At 54.8% G+C, this 19,176-nt stretch overlaps 2 protein-coding genes across 2 annotated transcripts in view; one reads left to right on the top strand and one right to left on the bottom strand.

The window, feature by feature from the left end:
* Hadha (hydroxyacyl-CoA dehydrogenase trifunctional multienzyme complex subunit alpha) overlaps nt 1-3,403 on the top strand; it is a 34,451-nt gene extending 31,048 nt beyond the window's left edge. The window contains exons 15-20 of the mRNA XM_021163083.2: nt 257-397; nt 779-847; nt 1,282-1,477; nt 2,026-2,140; nt 2,643-2,788; nt 2,871-3,403. Coding sequence (XP_021018742.1) covers nt 257-397; nt 779-847; nt 1,282-1,477; nt 2,026-2,140; nt 2,643-2,788; nt 2,871-3,016 — 813 coding nt within the window. The 3' untranslated portion in view covers nt 3,017-3,403. The remainder of the gene's footprint in view (nt 1-256; nt 398-778; nt 848-1,281; nt 1,478-2,025; nt 2,141-2,642; nt 2,789-2,870) is intronic.
* An 887-nt stretch (nt 3,404-4,290) lies between these two features.
* Nucleotides 4,291-17,589, bottom strand: Garem2 (GRB2 associated regulator of MAPK1 subtype 2). Its single transcript, XM_021163873.2, has 6 exons — nt 17,415-17,589; nt 14,463-14,603; nt 9,416-9,546; nt 7,860-8,921; nt 6,762-6,931; nt 4,291-6,557 (listed from the first exon to the last, which is right to left on the bottom strand). The coding sequence occupies exons 1-6, from the start codon at nt 17,524-17,526 to the stop codon at nt 5,519-5,521; spliced, it is 2,655 nt and encodes an 884-aa protein (XP_021019532.1). The 5' UTR covers nt 17,527-17,589; the 3' UTR covers nt 4,291-5,518.
* Between the last annotated feature and the right edge of the window lie 1,587 nt (nt 17,590-19,176).

Here is a 19,176-nt window from a genome sequence, read left to right as displayed (position 1 = left end):
CGTGATGTGTGGCTGCAGAACAGTCCACCTTTCCTAGCACACTGATTCTTCCGTGATGTGTGGCTGCAGAACAGTCCACCTTTCCTAGCACACTGGTCCAGGGATGTGACGTGGGGCCTGATGGGGGCGAGCCCAGGGGGGGCAAGAGACCACCAACCCAACCCTCTGACTAGATCAGCAGTTCTGCCCACGGGCCTTTCTCTCCAGTGTTCCCCTCCGCGGCACTGGTAATGTGCTGGTTATGGCTCCCTCACAGGTGATCGGCATGCACTACTTCTCCCCCGTGGACAAGATGCAGCTCCTAGAAATCATCACGACCGACAAAACCTCCAAGGACACAACGGCCTCTGCCGTGGCCGTGGGGCTCAGGCAGGGGAAGGTCATCATTGTGGTCAAGGTAAGGCCAGAAGCAGGAGCAGGCTATGGAAGTTCAAACAAGACTTCTTGAGCCTCCAGGTTTGTTATAACTCTTCTGCGGTGGGGGCGCAGGGGAAGGGGATACCAGCCTCTAAAACTCTGTCCACTAGGTTGTCTCCAAAATGGACAGTAGTAGTGACTGTCCTGCTGAAGTGGGGCAGCAGGAGTGTCTGGGCTCTGGCAGACCCTCACTGGTGACTCCAGACCTCAGAGGTGACATGGAGCCCAGACTGTTCAAGGTGGCTTCTTCTCCAGTGTAACACTGAGCACTCTGATGAGAGCCTAAGTTAGCTAAAGCTGTGAATGATGTCTGGGAAAGGAGCAAAGCAAGGCTGTAAGCTCCCTTCCTCTCCCTTGGCAGGACGGACCCGGCTTCTACACCACCAGGTGTCTTGCACCCATGATGTCTGAAGTCATGCGAATCCTCCAGGTGGGTACTGTTCTATGGGATGTCTGAGGCCTTGTCATATCTTTTTCTGTCCTCCCAGCTAAAGATGTCCAGATGAGGGACAAGTTCCCCAAGAATGTACTACTGCTTTTCTCCAGAGGCCCTTTTGTGTCTCCCTCTCACACTCACACACACACACACACACACACAGAGTCCTGGTAGCCATAGCATCTACTTAGTCCTGAGATTCAGAGTCACAAGCGAGGAGAAGGAACTCTGTGATCTGAGTTCCTGTGGGATAGCTGCAGGGTTTCTTTCCCCTTGTGCTTTCCTGGATGAAGCGCTAGTTCTGCACCTGGCCAGGTGATGTCCAAGAAAAGAAGTGGGCTCTGCTCAAGGCTGTGCCTGCAGGTTATGCAGGCAGCCCTTCTGTGGGGGACCTGAGATGGCTGTGCTCTGAGGCCCTTGCTTTTCAGGAAGGAGTTGACCCTAAGAAGCTGGATGCCTTGACCACAGGCTTCGGCTTCCCTGTGGGTGCTGCCACGCTGGCAGACGAAGTGGGTGTGGATGTAGCACAGCACGTAGCAGAAGATCTAGGCAAAGCCTTTGGGGAGCGATTTGGAGGTGGCAGCGTAGAACTGCTGAAACAGATGGTCTCCAAGGGCTTCTTAGGTGAGTAACCCCAGGACACAGGAGTTAGCTGCTAGTTACAGAGCTCTGAGCAGGTGCCTGAGAACAGAGAGGGTAGAGGGGAAAGGCTCCAGAACACAGATCCCTAGACATAGGGAATCTCCTAGGCTGGGGAAAGGCAGTCGGTGCCGGGTATGCCAGAGAAACCAGCATCCTCCTCCTGCCACGGTCAGGAGCAAGTTCTATATCCACCAGGCCCTGAAGTCTGGCTACCTGTGGAGAGACGTCCAACATACAGAACATACAATTGAGGCTGCAGTGAAATCTCCTTTAGGACCTGGGCCTTCCGTTTGTACATTAAAATTGGGGCTGGGGGTAGGCGAGGCCTTTCTTATGCAGACTCAGATTTCCATGCACCAGAGCTTTCTCTGTCCTCTGCCCATCATCTGACAAGGGTTAAATGGCTCAGCTGGCTGCATGCAGGAGCTTAGGAGTGCAGCGGAGTGCTAGAAGCTCACAGCATCCAGCAGAGACAAGGTTTGCAGCTGGGGTGAAAGGCAATGACTAACGCAATCTCTTTATTCTCTCAGGTCGCAAGTCTGGGAAGGGCTTTTACATCTATCAGGAGGGCTCAAAGAATAAGAGTTTGAATTCTGAAATGGATAGTATCTTGGCAAACCTGAGGCTGCCTGCCAAGCCCGAAGTGTAAGTTGATTTGAGTGACTGTTTGCCTGAAAATGATGTTTATCTTAGTAGCCCAAAGCTCCTTGGCCCCTTTTCTATTCTATTTATGACCTAAAGCTGGCAAAACACTGTACAGCTAAATTCCCTGCACATAAGCCCAGTTTCAGTATCCAAGTGAGAGTGGGCCCAGCCTGTGGACACCCTGCCTGCTCCAGCCTTGCCTGTGAAGGTGGGAGGTGGGTTGTGGAGGCGCCTGTACCCTCCTCACTGTTGGTTGCCTTTGGGAATGTGCTGCTGTTGCTGATCCTTCAGATGTGGCAGTCGTCTCTCCTGTGCCAGGCCCTGTTTGGGTGCTCAGTTCACATCGGGTAGGGAAGAGAAAGGACTTTGATCTTTGAGGATGGTGTGGTACACCCTGGCCACTGGCCTCCCTAGAACTCACCTGCACCCCACATGCTGTGCTCCGGCTCCTCCCTCTCTTTCTCTAGCTAAGTTCTCCTTCCTGCTCCCTTCTCTTCCTCAGCTCCTCTGACGAAGACGTCCAATACCGTGTGATAACAAGGTTTGTGAACGAGGCAGTCCTGTGCCTACAGGAAGGGATCCTGGCCACACCGGCAGAGGGAGACATCGGAGCCGTCTTTGGGCTTGGCTTTCCCCCTTGTCTCGGAGGTCAGTGTGTAGGCCCGGAAGTTGTCTTCCTTTATCCTTGTGCAGGTTTTAGTCTCTTTCACTAAAGTCTGTCTCTGCTCAGGGCCCTTCCGCTTTGTGGATCTGTATGGTGCTCAGAAGGTAGTGGACCGGCTACGGAAGTATGAATCTGCCTATGGAATACAGTTTACCCCATGCCAGCTGCTCCTCGACCACGCTAACAACTCTAGCAAGAAGTTCTACCAGTGACAGGCCCTCCCACCCTACCCCACCATGCACTAACCCAGACCTGGCAGTGCCGCTTCTCAGCTGTGCTGTCCAAATTATCAGGAAGCAGGAAAAAGACCCAGGCTATCCTTGGACCTGCTCCTCCATCAGAGTGCCTTCTGCCCTGGCCCGCTCTTCCTCCTGGTGAAGTCTGACTCTGAATTAAGTGTTTGCACTTCATGTTGAGGGGGAGCCTCACTGTGCTTCTTTTGCAAGCCCTGCCTGAGACCCAAATCAGCAGCTAAGAGTAACCCAGAACACCTGCTGCCTGTGCCTTCCCAGAGGCCAGTGGGGCCTGGCAGTGTTAAGGGCATTTTTGCACTAAGCCAAACACAAGATAACAATAAAATCCGGACTTTGTGCCTCTGCTGGCCTGGCCTGTTTTCTTCTGTCTACCCTTGTGTTTGAGCCTCCCCTTCAGTAAGAAAGCCTGTGTAGTGGAGCATAGACGGGCTGGGAGGTGTCGGGCAGCTGCTTTAGATAGGGATTGTAATGTCAGAAAACAGACTCTGTACCCATGCCTTATGCTTGACCGCCTGAGTGCCTTGGCTGTGCTGCCTGGTTGGGAGAGTGGGGACAGTAGGGGTGTGGTGTACCAGGATGCAAAAGATACTCCTTTCCCCAACCACTTCCTCACTGTGCCATTGTACACGTTCTTCTTGGCATGCTCATCCTGGCTTCTGAGAGTCATGCAAAGGATGGACGCCCATAGATCAGCCCATCTCACTTCTCTGACCTCAGTTTGTCCTACCCCTGTCCCTCGGTGAGAGTTCTCACTCTGGGAGAAGCAAGGCCTAGCTATATAAATAGTGCCGGGCACCTCCCTGGGTCCTACTGAGTCACTGAGTGGATATGGAACCTAATTCAGGTCCCATCCGGGTCACTGTGCTGACTCCTGCTCTGTCCCATGTGGAAGTGCTTCAAGTATTCCCACTGGGACTAGCAGACGGAGCTCACCTGGCTCCAACCCTAAAGTTGGTCATCTCAAATGCATTTTCAGATGGCCAGAAGGCAAAGAACTGATCACATACACAAAGGCCAAGCCCAGGTGTCTACTGTGCAACTGAGGGTGTCTCGGGAGCTGGCAGAGCTGCAGTTACACCAGACCTCAGTGGCATTGGGCTTTGATTTCTGGGTCTTCCCTGCAAGCACACAGATGTGGGCTCTGATAAAAATTACTCGAGCAGCCTAGTGATGGCAGGTGGATTTCTGTGAGTTCAAGGACCCCTGTGTCAAGAAAAAGATTGTTGCGAGAGGATAGGGTTTTACAGGCCACAGTGAGGACTGCCCCCATGTGTATCTAGGGTATAACCATAGGCTACACATACCATTCTAGAATTCTTCCCTGCTTAGAGACACATCCTTGGTCCTCATGGCCTTCCACAGAAAGAATCAGCCAACACCCAGGGCCCTACTCTTTCACCACTCCAGGGTCTAGCCTTTATTTCCATATTCCTTGAGGTTTCATTAAACAACTATGAGAAGACAAACGGCACAGCCTAGGTTTCTGTGTTTCCGTCTGAAAGGCACAGATGGGCAGGGCTTAACTATTCATAAAACACAAGAAATAAATAGGTAGGCCAGGGAAGGCAGACAAGAAAGCTGCTATCTCTGGGCCCTGACGCTGGAGGCGTGAGTGTGAGCACCTCTTGTTAGAGGTGCTGGAGAATGAGGGTGAGGGTGCACATTAGCCAGACCTCTACTGTCAAACAGATCACCATACTTGAGACTGAAGAGTACAAAGATCTGCTCTGAACCATGTGAATAAGTTGGTGGCTGAGCTCAGGAGCAAGCAGCCTTTCGGAGCCACTTGCTGTCCTGTACCAGTGACACACCAAGGAGGCCACCAAGAGCCCATCAGAGCCAAAGCTAATGGCAAGAGACTGGTAGGCTGGAGGTGTCTGACCTACATCTGGCTCCTCTCCCTCAGGGCTTAGTTCCTCAGACTGCCCTGTGGAAAACAACAGGCTATTTGTGATGACGTCGGAACAAGGACTCTGGTGCTACATAGGCCTGTCTGTAACTGATTCACCAGGGCAAGGGGTACCTCACAGACAGACATCCCTAACTCTGAACAGCTGCAAGCCAAAGACCACAGAGCGTGAAAGAGAGGGCACTTTGGGGACATGGCTGAAAATGATGAGGCATCTCCCTTGTCTCTCACCTGAACATACAGGGCCGAGAAGTGTGTGTGTGTGTGTGTGTGTGTGTATGTGTGAAAGGCTGTAGCAGGGCAGAGAATGGCGTTCTCCCAGCGCAAAGCCACCCGATGACATACGCACCACCTTTACCCTGCTGTGGGGATGGCACTAAGCCTCACCAGGGCACCTGCAGAGCAATGCCTCCTCCTCAAAGGCAAGGCAAGCTCCTGCAGGGTCTGGCCCAGATTTTCCCTGCAGGGAGCACTGTTTCTGGCAGACCCAAGTTAACCCCACGGGGCCTCTGCTTCCAAAGCTGAGGCTGTGCAGCACCTGGCTGGATGGTTCAGATCTTGGGTCTCCAACCTTTGATGAATTGCATGATCTTCTTGACCTGAAGCTTGGTGAGATGGAAGTCGTCAGCCAGGATGTCTTCACTGAGCTGCACAAAGATGCTTCCGTCAATGCGTTCTCGGGCAAAGAAGCTCACCACGTCCTCTGAGAGCCCGATGAAGCGCAGACTACGGGAGACCTCTTCCAGGGAGAGTGCTGACAAGTCTGCTGGAGGCTGCCAGGAGGAGGCATCCCGGACCCCAGCACCTGTGGCTCCCTCCCGGGGGCTGCCAGGAGGCCCTTCCAGGCACCCTTGGGTGAGAAAGAGTAGGGTTCCTCCTGCCTCAGGCCCCTGCAAGGCAGCTGGTGACAGTGAGGCAGGGACCTGCCTCAGCACCAAACCTTCAGGCTCAAAGGCCTTGGGCTGACCAAGTGGTGAAAGGCAAGGTCCTGACCCAGGTGCCCCCACAGCTCTGGGCTCCTGACAGCGCACTAGCTCCAGCTCAGGAGGACTGGCCTGCCCCAGCTCAAATGGGTCCAGGGGCTCCAGCGCTGGCTCCTGCCACTCAGAGGATGACAAGGAGGAGGAAGGAGCAGCTGAGTAACCTTGGCCTTGTGGGCCTGGGCCTGGGCCTGGGCCTGGGCCTGGGGAGTGTGTGGGGCTGGAGGTAGCCAGGACACCCGAGGTGGATATGGACCCAGAGGAGGAGGCCGCTGGAGCACCTGAAGGGTGGGCAGGCCCAGAGAAGGGGTTGAGTGCACCAAAGGGAGCAAAGGACTTCTGGGGACGAGAGGACTTGAACACAGGTGGGCAGCTATGGTAGTTCTTAACTACTGGAGTGTCAGCCCCCAAGAGGGAGGGGGTTCGACCACTCAGGGGCTCTGCTAGGCCTCTTGAGGCCTGGCTGGGCTGGGTGGTGGTAGAAGGCAGGGGTCCAGGTGGCGGGCGACTAGAGGACTCGCTGGCTTTACAGTCTCCCCAGGTGCAAGGGTAGCAATAGAGAGAGTATGCATCCGGTGACGGGGAGCCACTGCCACTGCGGGATCCTGCCCTACAAGCAGAGACAGACACACAGGATGCACTCATAGCATAAGGCAGGCAGAGTGGGAAGTGACAGTCACAGGACCCCAGAGCCGCCGGCAGGAAACTATCCCTCTACTGTATAGCCTGAGACCCTCTTGGATCCCCTAAGTCCCCAGGTCATGTCAGAACACGAAAGAGAAATGAAAAGCCAGGGACCAAGGTAGCGACTCACCCATCCTGCAGGCCAGAGGAATAGTAGGAGAGACTGGAGCTGGGCGAGTGGACAGGCTGCAGCTTGGGAAAGTGGGGCAGCACCGGAGGGCTGCCTGTGAGCTTGCTGCAGCTGCCGCCCCCCCTAGGAGGCACTGGAGGGGCGTGAAGCAGGCGGCACTCTTCCTTCACCTGCAGACGAAGACCATGACTGCCTTACTGAGCAGCTGGCCCTCCTTACCTCACCTCTCAAGCAGGTGGGCCGGGCCTGAGACCTTGGCCCATGCAGAATGGAGGCTGTCCCGCCTAGATACCCCTGTCTATTTCCAACCTGTTTTGTCTCTCATATTCGGTCCACAACAGTCCCCTATTCCATCGTAAATTTATTGTGAATGTTAGTAGATTGGGGGGGGGCGGGGGCGATAGGGATATTTCTTCTTCAGGGAAAAGGCAAGGGACCTGCTACTAGGATCCTGTCCTTACAAATTAAGTTCCCCAAAGAGTGTGTTCCCCAAAGAGTGTGTTTAAAGGTGTGATTGAGGGCTGGAGAGATGGCTGAGCGGTTAAGAGCACTGACTGCTCTTCTGTAGGTCCTGAGTTCAAATCCCAGCAACCACATGGTGGCTCACAACCATCTGTAGTTGTACATCGTGGTGCGGAGCCTAGTGCGCACCACGATGTACAACGTCCACAAGCAGTGCCCTGTGCATGCTTGTAACTAGAGAGCAAGGGGAGACCCTTTCTTTTTTTAAAAAAAAAAGTGTGATTGATGAGGGAACTGTCCTGTGGGCAAATAAGTGGGGAACGGTTAAATATCAGCACAGAACATATCAGAGCCTGTAATGTGGTTCTAACTCACTGACTCCAGGGGTTGCTGGAAATCACTCGCATTTCCTACATTTACTGCACTTTTCCATCATGTCGAACTTTGTGGAGTTTGTGGGTGACTGCTTCCAGCTCACCCTCAATTCTCTCTGCCTTACGTGTGTGCCCTGGTCTGTTCCCCTCTCCTTCGGCTCTGGCCATTCTGTCACTCCCCAGGCGCACGGAGCCTCCGTGGTCCTCTAAAACCTGCCCAAGTTCCTTCAAGAACCTTCAAGGTGAAGCAGAGCTCACTCACCGCCTCGGATTTGGGAGGGACAGGAGGCGGTGGTGCCTCTGGCTCATGCCGTGGGGACCCCACGATCCCGAAGGAGATGAGGTCCGGCCCCGCTAGCGGCCGTGCACGGGCGTCAGCGCGGCTCTCCGGGGCTTGGTGCACCCACAACTCTTCGTAAGGGATCTCGGCGCAGCCGCCCGCTGGCTCCGGCGCACCCGCCCAATCGGGACTCACGTAATCCTGGTCGCTGTCGCTCGGCGCGGGCAAGGCGGGACCCAGGCGACCCGGCGGTCCGGGCGCGCGGACGGCCCCGGGGGCGCGCGGCGCGGGCAGGCAGAGGCGCGCATGGCGCGGGCTGGCGCAGTCGTCGGAGAGCTCCGCGGGCGCCTCGCGCACGGCAGTGGAGTACTCGTCCGGATCGAAGCGCTCGCGGCAATAGGAGGCGCTGTCGCGCACCAGGCGCTCGACGCGCGGGTCCCCGGCCAGCAGACCCTGCGGCAGAGTGAAGCGCGGCGTGTCGGTAAGCAGCAGGAAGTGCAGCGGCGCCGGGCCCTCGCGGCGCAGCGCCAGCCCCAGCACCACCGTCTTGGAGATGATGCTGACCAGCTTGTAGCAGTGACCCTCCCGCACCGGGTGGAGGTCGTAGGGGTTGCGCGGCGGCCGGCTGGGCACCAGCACGTTCACCGGCAGCCGCACGCGCTCGATGATGGCGCGCACCGTGTGCTCGCCCTCCTGCATCTGCAGCTCCAGTGGGCTGCGCGTGCTGAAGCGGCCCTGGCACTGGAAGGGCAGGCTCAGGCTTTCGTTGGTGCGGTGGTTCATGCAGATGAGACAGGGCATCTTGCTTTTGACGGGCCTGGCGGCCCCACCGCCACCCCCTGTTGCCCCCATGCTCCCGGGGCCGCCGATTCCGGCCAAGGCCCCTGCACGGCCCAGCTTGCGCAGGAGCGTGGTGAAGCGCGAGCGCTCCTTGGTCGTCTTGGCGCACAGAATCTCCGCCTGGCCCATGAGAGTGAGCTCGTCGCCTGCGTGCAGTGTGAAGTTGTACACCTCGCTGTCCTCGCTGAACTCGCCTGACACCACCTGGGGAATCCCAGAGACAAGGTGAAGCCCTAGCTAGGGTCGCAAAGAAAGTCACACACCAGCTCCAAACTCCTCAGCTTTCCAGTCCCTTCCTCTTAAGCTGTCACTGACATCAGAGTGAGAGCACTGGACTGGGACTGGACGGAATCTGCGACTTTAACGTTTTCTTTGGGTCATATGGGTGGAGAGATGTACTTTGAAAGTGCTCAGTCACTGCACATTTTATTAGGCCATCTTGACCATTTGTGTGATAACAATACCTCACCCACCCAAGACTACGTCGGGTCGTGACCCCTCCACAGGCCATTCCTGCTTCACCACATTTCCTAGGAAATGCTTCTGTCCACTGAGTTAGTGAGCGGGCTTTCCTGGCATGGCCTGGCTGTGCCAGAGGGTGCCCTGAAGCAACTTTCCCTCCTGGATCCTATGAGCAACACTCTAACCTAGGGAAAGGGAAGCTTGGGAAGGTCCTACCCCGTGCCATTAGGACTAACCTTGACACTGAAGGTGATTGCTTCCATCACGAAGATTCGGTCAGGGAAGACACTGGCCACCTCCTCCACACTGCTGAAGTATCTCACAGGCTCCCGCACGTCCCGAGCCTGCTCCAGGAGCTTGAATTTGCCTGCACAGGGGACACAAGCTGCTGAGGGAGGACCTGTCTGCTAGGGGTCAGGTCTGAATTCTAGGTACATCAGGCCCTATACTAACTGCTATCCCACACTCATCCAGTCCCTCTGGAATTCAGGTGGGCACAAAGCAGGTATATTAAGGTATAATGTAAATTGTCTGTCTCACCTCAACAACTGAATCTGCTTTTATGATGAGCTTAAAGATAGGCTAAGAACTGCTCTGCCTTCACACAGATGGAAAATCAGAGAGTTAGTAAGGACTAACAGAGGGTGATGGAGAGAGGACACAGTTTTCCTAGTTCTGTTGTGGCCCTCTCTGTAGTTCACTCACATTCATGGCGTCCCCACTGTGATGTAAGTCGGTACCAAAGTCCCTTTAGATTAGACAGTTCTGTAAACAGTCTGCCCTCTGGAAACTCAGGCCAAGTGGAGATGGCTGAGTGGTTAAGAGCACTGACTGCTCTCCCGGAGGTCCGGAGTTCAAATCCCAGCAACCCCATGGTGGCTCACAGCCATCTGAAATGGGGTCTGATGCCCTCTTCTGGTGTGTCTGAAGTCAACAGGTGACAAGTCCTGAGGCACACCTGTGAGAAAGCAGCTCCAAAGGAAGAGACCTGCCTGGCACAATGTGTGGGGGATTACGAAGCTGCACCTTTCAAATGAAAGGGACTTTACAGAATGGGCATCAGCAGGCACAGTGTTTGTTGTACAAATGTGAGGTCCAGAGTTCTCTCCAGCACTCACATGGAAAGCGAGGCGGGGATGGGCGAATCTGCAATCCCAGCTCAAAGGAAGAGGAGACAGAAAATCCTCAGAGCAAGCAGACTAGCCAGACTAGCGGAAGAAAGGAACTACAGGTTCAGAAAGAGACTCTGCCTCAGTATACAAAGTGGGGAGCAACCAAGGAGGGCACCTGCTGTCAATCTTGGGGCTCTTCACAAAGAATGCATATACACACATATACCTACACGCATTTTGACATACACACTTGCAAGAACATCACATACTCGTGCACGTGTGTGCACACATAAACAATAAAACCAGGAAAGAAAATGGATGAAGCCCTCTGGAAGAGTTTGAACAAGAAAATGCAGTAATGGAAGCTGAGCTGTGGCAATACTCGGGCAAGCAGTCCAGTAAGAGATCCTGGAGAAGAGCCAGGAAATGGCACACAGTGAGCAAACCCATGGATACTCAGAGGACCCCCTCAGACCCTAATGACATAAGGAGAGAAGTCAAGGAGGAATGGACTGAGGGTGACACACATGGCCTACTGGTCACAGAGGGGATGGCAGGCTGTTCCACAGGAGGAACCAAGAGGAACATGGTGGAAGCAGATCCTAGAAGACCAACAAAGAGCCTCATAGGGTAGTGCCCCTTGTCCATGTGGGAACGAAAGAGCAACAGACTTAAGTGCAGGGTGGGGCAGATTAAGGAAGTGGGAAAGAGGGTCTTAACCCTGTGGGGACCCTCGACCCCCTAAAAGCCCACATTGCTCATAGCATAAGCACACAGTGAAGAGGGTCCCTGCCCCTCCCTAAGTCTAACCAGAGGCAGAGGGAGACTGAGATCCCCCCACCCCCCTGGTGCCTGACCTGAAGAGCAGCAGGGCCTAAAACACCAACAGCCAGCACCAAAGAGAGGATGGGAACTAAGAAAGAGGAGAGAGGACAGCCGAGGTGCCCTGGAGCAAACCGGAGAGAGGGTCCCGGTCCAGCCCCAACCTTCCAGATGCTAGAGAGAAGATGGCATCAGGGAGAAAAGAAAGGGGCCAGAGTCAAGGCGCAGGAGTCCCGAGGATGGATGCTAGCACTCTCTAACCCGCTTCAGTCTCCTCAGTCTCCATATCACACGTGAACCCCCACCCCTTAACCAGGAGTTGCCAGACGTGGAGAAATGCCTGCTGCCCCCCTGTGGCGAGATTTGGAGCCCAGTCAGGGTTGGATCCTAGGAGGATGTGGCAGGGAAGATCGATGTAACCATGGTATCCAGCACCGCCCCCTCAGCCGCCCAGCCGGGTCATTTCTGCGGGGAGGAAGGAAGGGAGACCTCCTGGGAGACGTGCGTTGGCCTCTAGAAGCCTTCTCTGCACTGCAGCTTCCTTTCCTGCCGCCCCCAACAATCGGCGTTAGGGGCAAGGTCTACTAAAGGATCTGGGGACTGTCGCACATTTAAACTGTGCTGATTACCCTTTCCAGTCCGAAGCACCCTACCCAGCAGCTGCCTCTTAAAAACCTGACGTCTCTCAGGCGAGCTCTCAGTAAAGAACAGCAGTAGTGACTCAGTTGCTTCTGTCTAATTTGCCTAAGCCAGGTCTGATTCTGCATCGCCGCAGTTAGGTGGGAAGGAGCACAGACTTGGATGTGGCCGAGTCTCAGTTCTGACACCAAACAGCAAGTGAAATCTTTTGCTAGCTGGACTTTGTGGTTTCCCATATGTAAAATGGAGCCATACTACGTGGCTCACATTGGAGTTGAGCGCAGGGGCGCACCTGACAAGGACTCAGCATGGCCCAAGGCCTTGCAAGGCTCGGAAAATATCCGGTGGTTGGGGAAGGTGTTTGGACCCTCAGGCCGCACTGGCCCAGATTTCTCAAGACACCAAGTCACCCTGACTCCCTCAGCCTGGAGACCGCAGGCGGCAGCAGTGGCAGCGCCCCTACTCCCACCCCTCCCCCGCCCGCTGGCCACAGCCGGCCTGGCCAGTGCCATTATTAATTCATTGGGAGGGCTCAGCGTGGAGCCTGCACTTTGAGCCTCTTCGAGGCCCAGCCCCCTCTCCACTCCCACGAAGTGAGGCCCCCAGCGGAAGAGGGAGCAGGGGCCCGCAGGCTCTGCTGGCCAGCTGCCACCCCACTGTCCTGTCCCCACCTCTCATGCTCACTAAGGAGGCATTAAATTGGAGGGGTAAAAGATTGGGGGCTTCCCTCCTCCATTCATAGTATTCTGGAAACTCTATGACTTTGGTTGTAAAGATACAACCAAACTGGTAACACCGTGAGGGCCTTCACAAAAGGCTGGAGGGCTTTAGTCCAAGAAGGTAAAGATCTCTACCTGAACAAATGCTAGATTATCTGGTAGGAGAATTTCTAGCTGGCAGCCTAGGATAGAAGCCTCAGGTCAGCCAGATAGTGGGGGTAGCTCCTCCCTGAAGTATTGGAAGTACAGAGGCCAGCCCTGCCAAGGGTGTTATAAACCTTGGGGCAAGGTTTAAGCCTTGACTCAAAAGAGACCCAGGCCAGACAGAGCAGTGGTAAGAAGGCCAGTGAAAGACTGTGACCTCCTGGCTCCAAAGGCCTTGCTGCAGACAGGGGCAGAGAGCTGTACAGTGGCAGAAGCACAGAATGGGAGCCTTGCTCTCCAGTTGTTCAAGGGGGCCAATCTGTGAGGACAAAACCCAGGATCTGGAAGGGGAGCTGCCCTGGGCTTGCATGGAGACAGTTCTAGGATGGTACTGCACCTTGGGGACAATTATGTGCTAGCCTAGTGCACTAAGCAGAAGCCAGCAGTTATGACACCTGGGCTCTGGTCCTTGACTTCTCTGAGTGGCCCTATGACCCACAGCAGGTCACTGTCCTCCCAGGGTCCTTGGTTTCTTTACCTGAAGTGCTACACTTTCTATTGGCAGTACACCCTTCCTTCAAACAAAATCTTACATAAAACACAGAGTCAAGCCCCTCGTGGCACGGAGGAGCACAAGTTCAAGACCTGCCTGGGCTACAGAGCAAACCTAGGCGACCTATCAATATCATGTCTCAAAATAAAGGATGGCTACGATGGCTCATGAAGGTGCTTGCAGCCCAGCCGGGAGACCTGGGTTTGTTTCCTTGCCCCACATGGTAGAAGGTGAAAATCTGCAAGTTATCCTCTGACTTACACACACACACACACACACACACACACACACACACACACAAATGCATACACACACACACTCACACACACGAATGCACACACACACACTCACACACGAATGAATAAAAATCTAATAAAAAATAAAATGAAAAGGTGGCAAAGGGTCTGGGGATGTACCTTAGAGGGGAGCACTTGTCTAGCAGGAATGAGGCCTTAGTGTTAACCTCAGTACTACAACTAAAAAATAATACAAACCACATAAAAGCAGTTAGCACATTCTTTAGAAATCTAACACTTCAGCATTGTTTATAAAGCCAATCCATGGAGAGAGCTGAACACAAAACTGGAGAAAAAGAGTATTCAGTGCTGATGGGCAGCACAAGTCGGCCTTGGCAGGCCTTGGTCAGGACCGCCTGGTACTGAGCAGAGCCTAGCAGACCTTCTCTTTGGGAGTTAAGTACAATTCAGGGAACAGCCTCAAAACTCTCCAGTTAGGGATAAAGCCTGACTTCTAGTTGCTTAAAATCTGTGTACATTTTGCCAGCTGTGCAGTTACCCACCTTTAGTCCCAGCACCTGAGAGGCAAACAGTGCTCTATGAGTTTGAGTCCCAGCCTGATCTATACGGTGTGACCCTGTCTCTTTTTAAAAGGTGGGTATTTTTCATCATTACTTCAAAATACATTTAAAACTTAAAATGTGCCTAGCATAGGGATTCATGTTTTAAAACAGTACTTGGGAGACGGAGATAAAACTAAACCTGAGTTCAAAGCCAGCCTTAGCTACAAGACAAGAACTTGTCTCTAAAATATAAACTAAGAATCAAAAGTCTGTAAGCCCGAATGCCACCTTTTCAGAAACAGGTCTCTATAAAAGATACTGACACTCCTAAGCCCTGACTCTAACGGTGACCTCCAGCCTTCACCCCTTTAGCATGCCCTAGTTCATCCCTCAGCAGAGGCTCTCCCTAAACATCCCCCCTGCACCCTTGCTCCCAGTTCCTCCTGCTTCCCCATGCTCAGAGATCTTAAGTCATCTGGCCCTAGCTGGGCACACCTGGGTACTGCAGGGGGATGTCAATCTTGGGCCCAATGACATAGTGGCCCTCCTCCAGGGTGTGGGCAGTCACTGTAGTCCACTGGCGGCAGGAGTGGATCAGCAGGATGTCTCGTTCACTGACTCCCTCAGCATACTCTCCTGGGAGAGGAAAGGAAGAGAGGGGGAAGAAGGAAAGAAGAGAGAGAAAGTCAGGAGAGAAAGAAAGAAAAAAAAAAAGATTGGGTGACATTCCTGTGTGTCCCCACCCCCACCCCCCACCCCCCTGTTCCTCAGCAAGCCCCTGCCTGGGTATTGTTCCCTGTGATCCCTGTACTGCTCGGCAACACCAGCGGAGGCAGTGGGCTGTCAGCTGTGTTGTGAGTTTGGCCTGAGCCCCAAAGCTCTGTCTCCCTATGGGGACTCGGTAACTACAGCCTCCACAGCCTCCCATTCATCATTCTACTGGAGTGCCTGCTGTCCTGGCCCAAGCTGAGGCTGGGGACTCCCAGTGGATGAGTCTGGGCCAGCCAGCTTCTGCCCTCTAGCCATGCTCTGGCCTCAGGAGACAAGCAGGAAGCAAGTTGGAGGCACAGAGCTGAGGGTGTGTAGGGACATGGAGGAAGAGGACACCAGGCTGGGGTGGAGTAAAAGAGCCATTACTCTCTAGGACGGGGCAAATTCACATCAGTGGGATCCTGTCAAGGAAAGGACTAGAAAGAATTTGTCCCGTGGGTCCTGGCTATGAGGGCCCTCACAGTCACTGTTCGCTCTGAATGGCACGGTTTACTCCTGAATCTCTCAGCCCACAGCCAGAGTCTTACATTCACAGGACCTCAAAGGATAGGGGAGGGAACCCCACTCTGACACTGGAACTCCACCCCAGAGAAGCTATTTCTTAAAGTTGGGGTAGCACAGGCACTGGATTTAGGAAAGCAGAGTGGGGGAGGGGGAAGGAGTCTAGTCTGAGGGAAACAGCCCAGGGGCAGAGGTGCAGGGGTTGGGAGGGGTCTGGGCTCAAGAGGCTCCATCCCCAGCAACGGTTTCCAGGGGAGCAGGAGGGGCAGCCCAGCTTCCAGGAGACTGATGGGGCGTATCCTGGATGCAGCTGGTGGGCACAGTGGGGGTGGGGATGTCTCCTTCCCAGCCCCCTCACGTGCACGCGCGCGTGCGGGCATACACACACACACACATCTTACAATTTTTCTACCAGCCCAATGAATGGGAAATGGTTTACTCTAACAGCGGGGGACTTCATAAAGCATGTCTATGTGGTGTGAACAATGGGTGGGGTATTCAGGGCTTTCAGGGGAAGATCTCCCACTCTGGGTGTGAGGATGTATGTGCACTAAAGTGCATATATGCACAGGGGAGGTTTGTTGTTTCCCCTCCAGCTCTACAAGCTCTCCCTGGAGCTAGCCTAACAAGCCCCACCCACCACTCCTCCACAGGGACACAGGCCGAAGCCACACAGGTATACACACCAATAGCCAGGGGTCACCCTCAGCAATAGTTCAGCTGCACCCAACAAGACAAATGCTTGTCATCCAACAGCACAACTCAGTCTCACGATCCTACCAAGGGACCCCTCCTGAATGCATACCAACGAGAGGACTTCCAAGGACACACAATTTCAAGCATACATTTATACTCTAATGGTTACGACAGTAATAACCACACTGTCACAGACAGCTAGGCCGTCCCACACTATTGCTCATTCATTCATTCACTTAATGAATGAATGTCCATACTCCTTGGCCCTCCCCAAAAGCCAGCAGCCCTGTGAAATGGGGCACACCGGTGTCAGGGAAGCACATAGAAGGCCTAGCCATAAAGAAGCGCTCAGAAAAGAACTCAAAGAAAAGGATGTCAAAGAGATGCGTGGGAAGTGAGCAGGAAGAACCTAGGGCAGAATTTCCTATTCACAAGCAGACACAGTCCAGCTGCAGGCGCAGTCCTGGGATCTCACGCTGAGCAGTGGGTGAGGTCCCACCAGAGTTAGACTGCCAGGTATTCCACCTAAAGGACCGGGACACCGAAGTCCCACAGAGCCTGCTTCGGCCCGCCTGGTGCTCACAGTGCCCAGTTCTTGCTGTTGCCGGTCTGAGGAGGGGCTGCCAGTCCAAGAAGAAGACAGCACAGGAGTCCCATTAGCATTCAGGGAAGCGAGTGTGCCAACGCGGGCCAAACCCCTATTCTTCTCACACACAAAACCCCCAGCCTGGCTGCCAGCCCCGGCTCCCGCCCCTCCCCCAACCAAACAGCTCCCCTTTCCCCCAACACTACAGTCCTCTTGCTCTGTGCAGCCTTCAGGCCATATTCGGTCCCATCATCGGAACACCCGCACCTGCTGGCGAAATAGGACGAGAGGTGGGGGAGGGCCGGGGTCCTCTGCTGAGATAGGGAAGGGTGTGTGTGTGTGGGGGGGGGGGGTGCCTGGTGGCCGGCCCGCTCACTCAGGCCTCTCCGGAGGGTAGTCTGCCCGTTGCCAAAGGACCTCAGGATATCAAAGGACGGTTCAGGAAAGGTCCCAAAAAGGGACTAGCGGGGATGGTAGGGAAAGACCTATCGTAGTCCAAGAGATGCGGTAGGATGAAGGTGAGAGGCTGGAGACAAAGGGATCAAGGGGGTGCGGCCCGGGCAGGGGCCGATAGGCGCCGGGAAAGCGGGGTGCACCGACAGAGCGGTCCACGGACTCAGCAGCGCTACTGGCTCCAGAGGGGACTGAAAACTTTGTTGCAACCCTGAGGCCAGTTACTAACCCTGTAGGGGGTCGGAGGGGCCCAGAAGCGGCTCCCAGACTTGGGGGCTCCGGTTGTGCCATGAGCCGCCCCAGAAGACAAGCAAAGCCCCCATCAATGGGGACAGGGAGGGCAGTGACTGAATGCGCCTATAAGTCCTGCCAGCTCCAACAGAGCGAAGCCCCGACTTTCCGCATCCTCCGCCTCCGTCTCCCCTCTGGACACCCGGTACCTGGTCCGAGGCAGGCGAGCGTGGGCAGGCGGCAGCGGCTGACGATGAGGTCCAGCGGGAAAGCGCCCATGCTCCAGCGCAGCCCGGCCAGCCCGGCCGCCAGCTTCTCCATGGCATGGGCGCTCCCCGGGGTTCGCCGTCCCGGGACCCCGACGGCCAGTCCCGCGCAGCTCGGGCTGCGCGCCCACCACCTCCTCCTGGGCCGAAGCGGCGCTCCCCGCCTGGCAGCCCAGCTGAGCCTCGGGAGTCACGTGGCCAGCCTCCTTCCACCGGGCGTCAGCCCCCACCCCCATCCGCGCCCCGCCCGCCAGGCCAGCACCCCCGGAGCGCCCAGGTGACAGGGCGCTCGGGGTGGAGATGGGTAGGGAAAAGAGAACAGGTCCGATGGGACTCTGGCCGGGTGTCCGAGGTTTTCCCCTCGTGCCAAGGCCTCGCGGAGTCGGGACTCAGGACTGCTGCGTTGCTCACATCCGCTACTCCAAGCTCAGTGGCGGGGATGCTCAGACTGGGGAGGAGCAGAGAGGGCAAGCGGCACTTGGAGTTTGAATCTAAGTAGTCTTGGAATCCTGTAAGAGCACTTTCCGAAACCGCTCCCACCCCAGCACGCCCCCCCCCGCCGCCCCCAGTCTGCTCTGTAGATGGGGAAACAGATTCAAGCACCTGAACGATTGGGGTCAGTGGCAGGACTCTATTTTTTTTTTTAACCGTCTCTTTCTTTTCTGTTCTTTCTACCAACTTTCATATCCCCTCCTGTCTGAAGCTCTGGAGTTCTTAGAGGAGAAGCTTTTTCCAGAAACTTTGCTGGCCTTGCTCTCGCACCCATCTGGAGGCTCACTTCGCTTCAGTGTGTCTGCGGCGCCCTCTGCAGGTGCAGGCCGGTCGTGGTTGAGTGCCCTTCAAGAAGGACCTTGGTCCCTAGTCTGGTCCTTAAAAGAATGGACTCTATTCAGTCTTGGCCTCCATGCCCTCGGGAGACTTCAACACGTGTACACACAAACCCTTTCATCGGATGCGCCTGAACCCGTCTTTTTGTACCTAGTCTAGGTTGGCCTTTCCACCCTCCTGCCTTAACCTCCTGGAGTACTACAGGCCAGGCATTACAGCCTTGAGCCATGGCGTCAAGAGCGTTTTCTCCTTTTCTTTTTCCATACCCAGGGCCTGCCACATGTGCTCTACCAGCTCTTCTCTTGTTTTCGGTTTTCAGACAAGGCTCAAGAAGTTGCCCAGGCTGACCTTGAACTTCTTTCTAGCCTAGCCACATCATTGAATTTCCCTTCCTCCTGCCTCAGTACCCCAAGCAGTATTTAATGGGGGTGGGGGCAGATGAAGGATGGAGCTGTGAAAGAGATAGATGAGTGAATGAAAGTTCACTTTCCCACCTGGTAGGGAAGAGGGTCTCTCTTGAATAGTGTGACCACATGTTGCTTAATAGTTTCCTCTGAAGTTGAAACATTTTATCCTGCAGGCAAGCTTCTTAAGAAAGAAGATAAACTAAAGGAGCCTCAGGAAGTCCCTGAAACTGATCAGATTCTTTAAGACCAGCTCCAAAGCCGTGCTCCAAAGAAGACTCTCAGACCAGATCAGCAAGACCTGGAAGAAGCAGAAGCCAACCGAGCTACCTTGAAGAGGTTTAGACCAACTGAGCCACCTTGGAAGGACACTCTCCAACCTGTTGAGCGGTGCAGTATGTTCCAGATTCCCAGCTTTGTGAGCCAGGGTGGGCTTTAGTGATGCAGCTGTCTTCGAATCACTTCTGCTCTAT

The sequence above is a fragment of the Mus caroli genome, chromosome 5 (assembly GCF_900094665.2).
Source record: "Mus caroli chromosome 5, CAROLI_EIJ_v1.1, whole genome shotgun sequence".
NCBI lineage: Eukaryota > Metazoa > Chordata > Mammalia > Rodentia > Muridae > Mus > Mus caroli.
The sequence above is the reverse complement of the archived record's forward strand: the minus strand, read 5'-3'. Positions and strand labels throughout refer to the sequence as shown.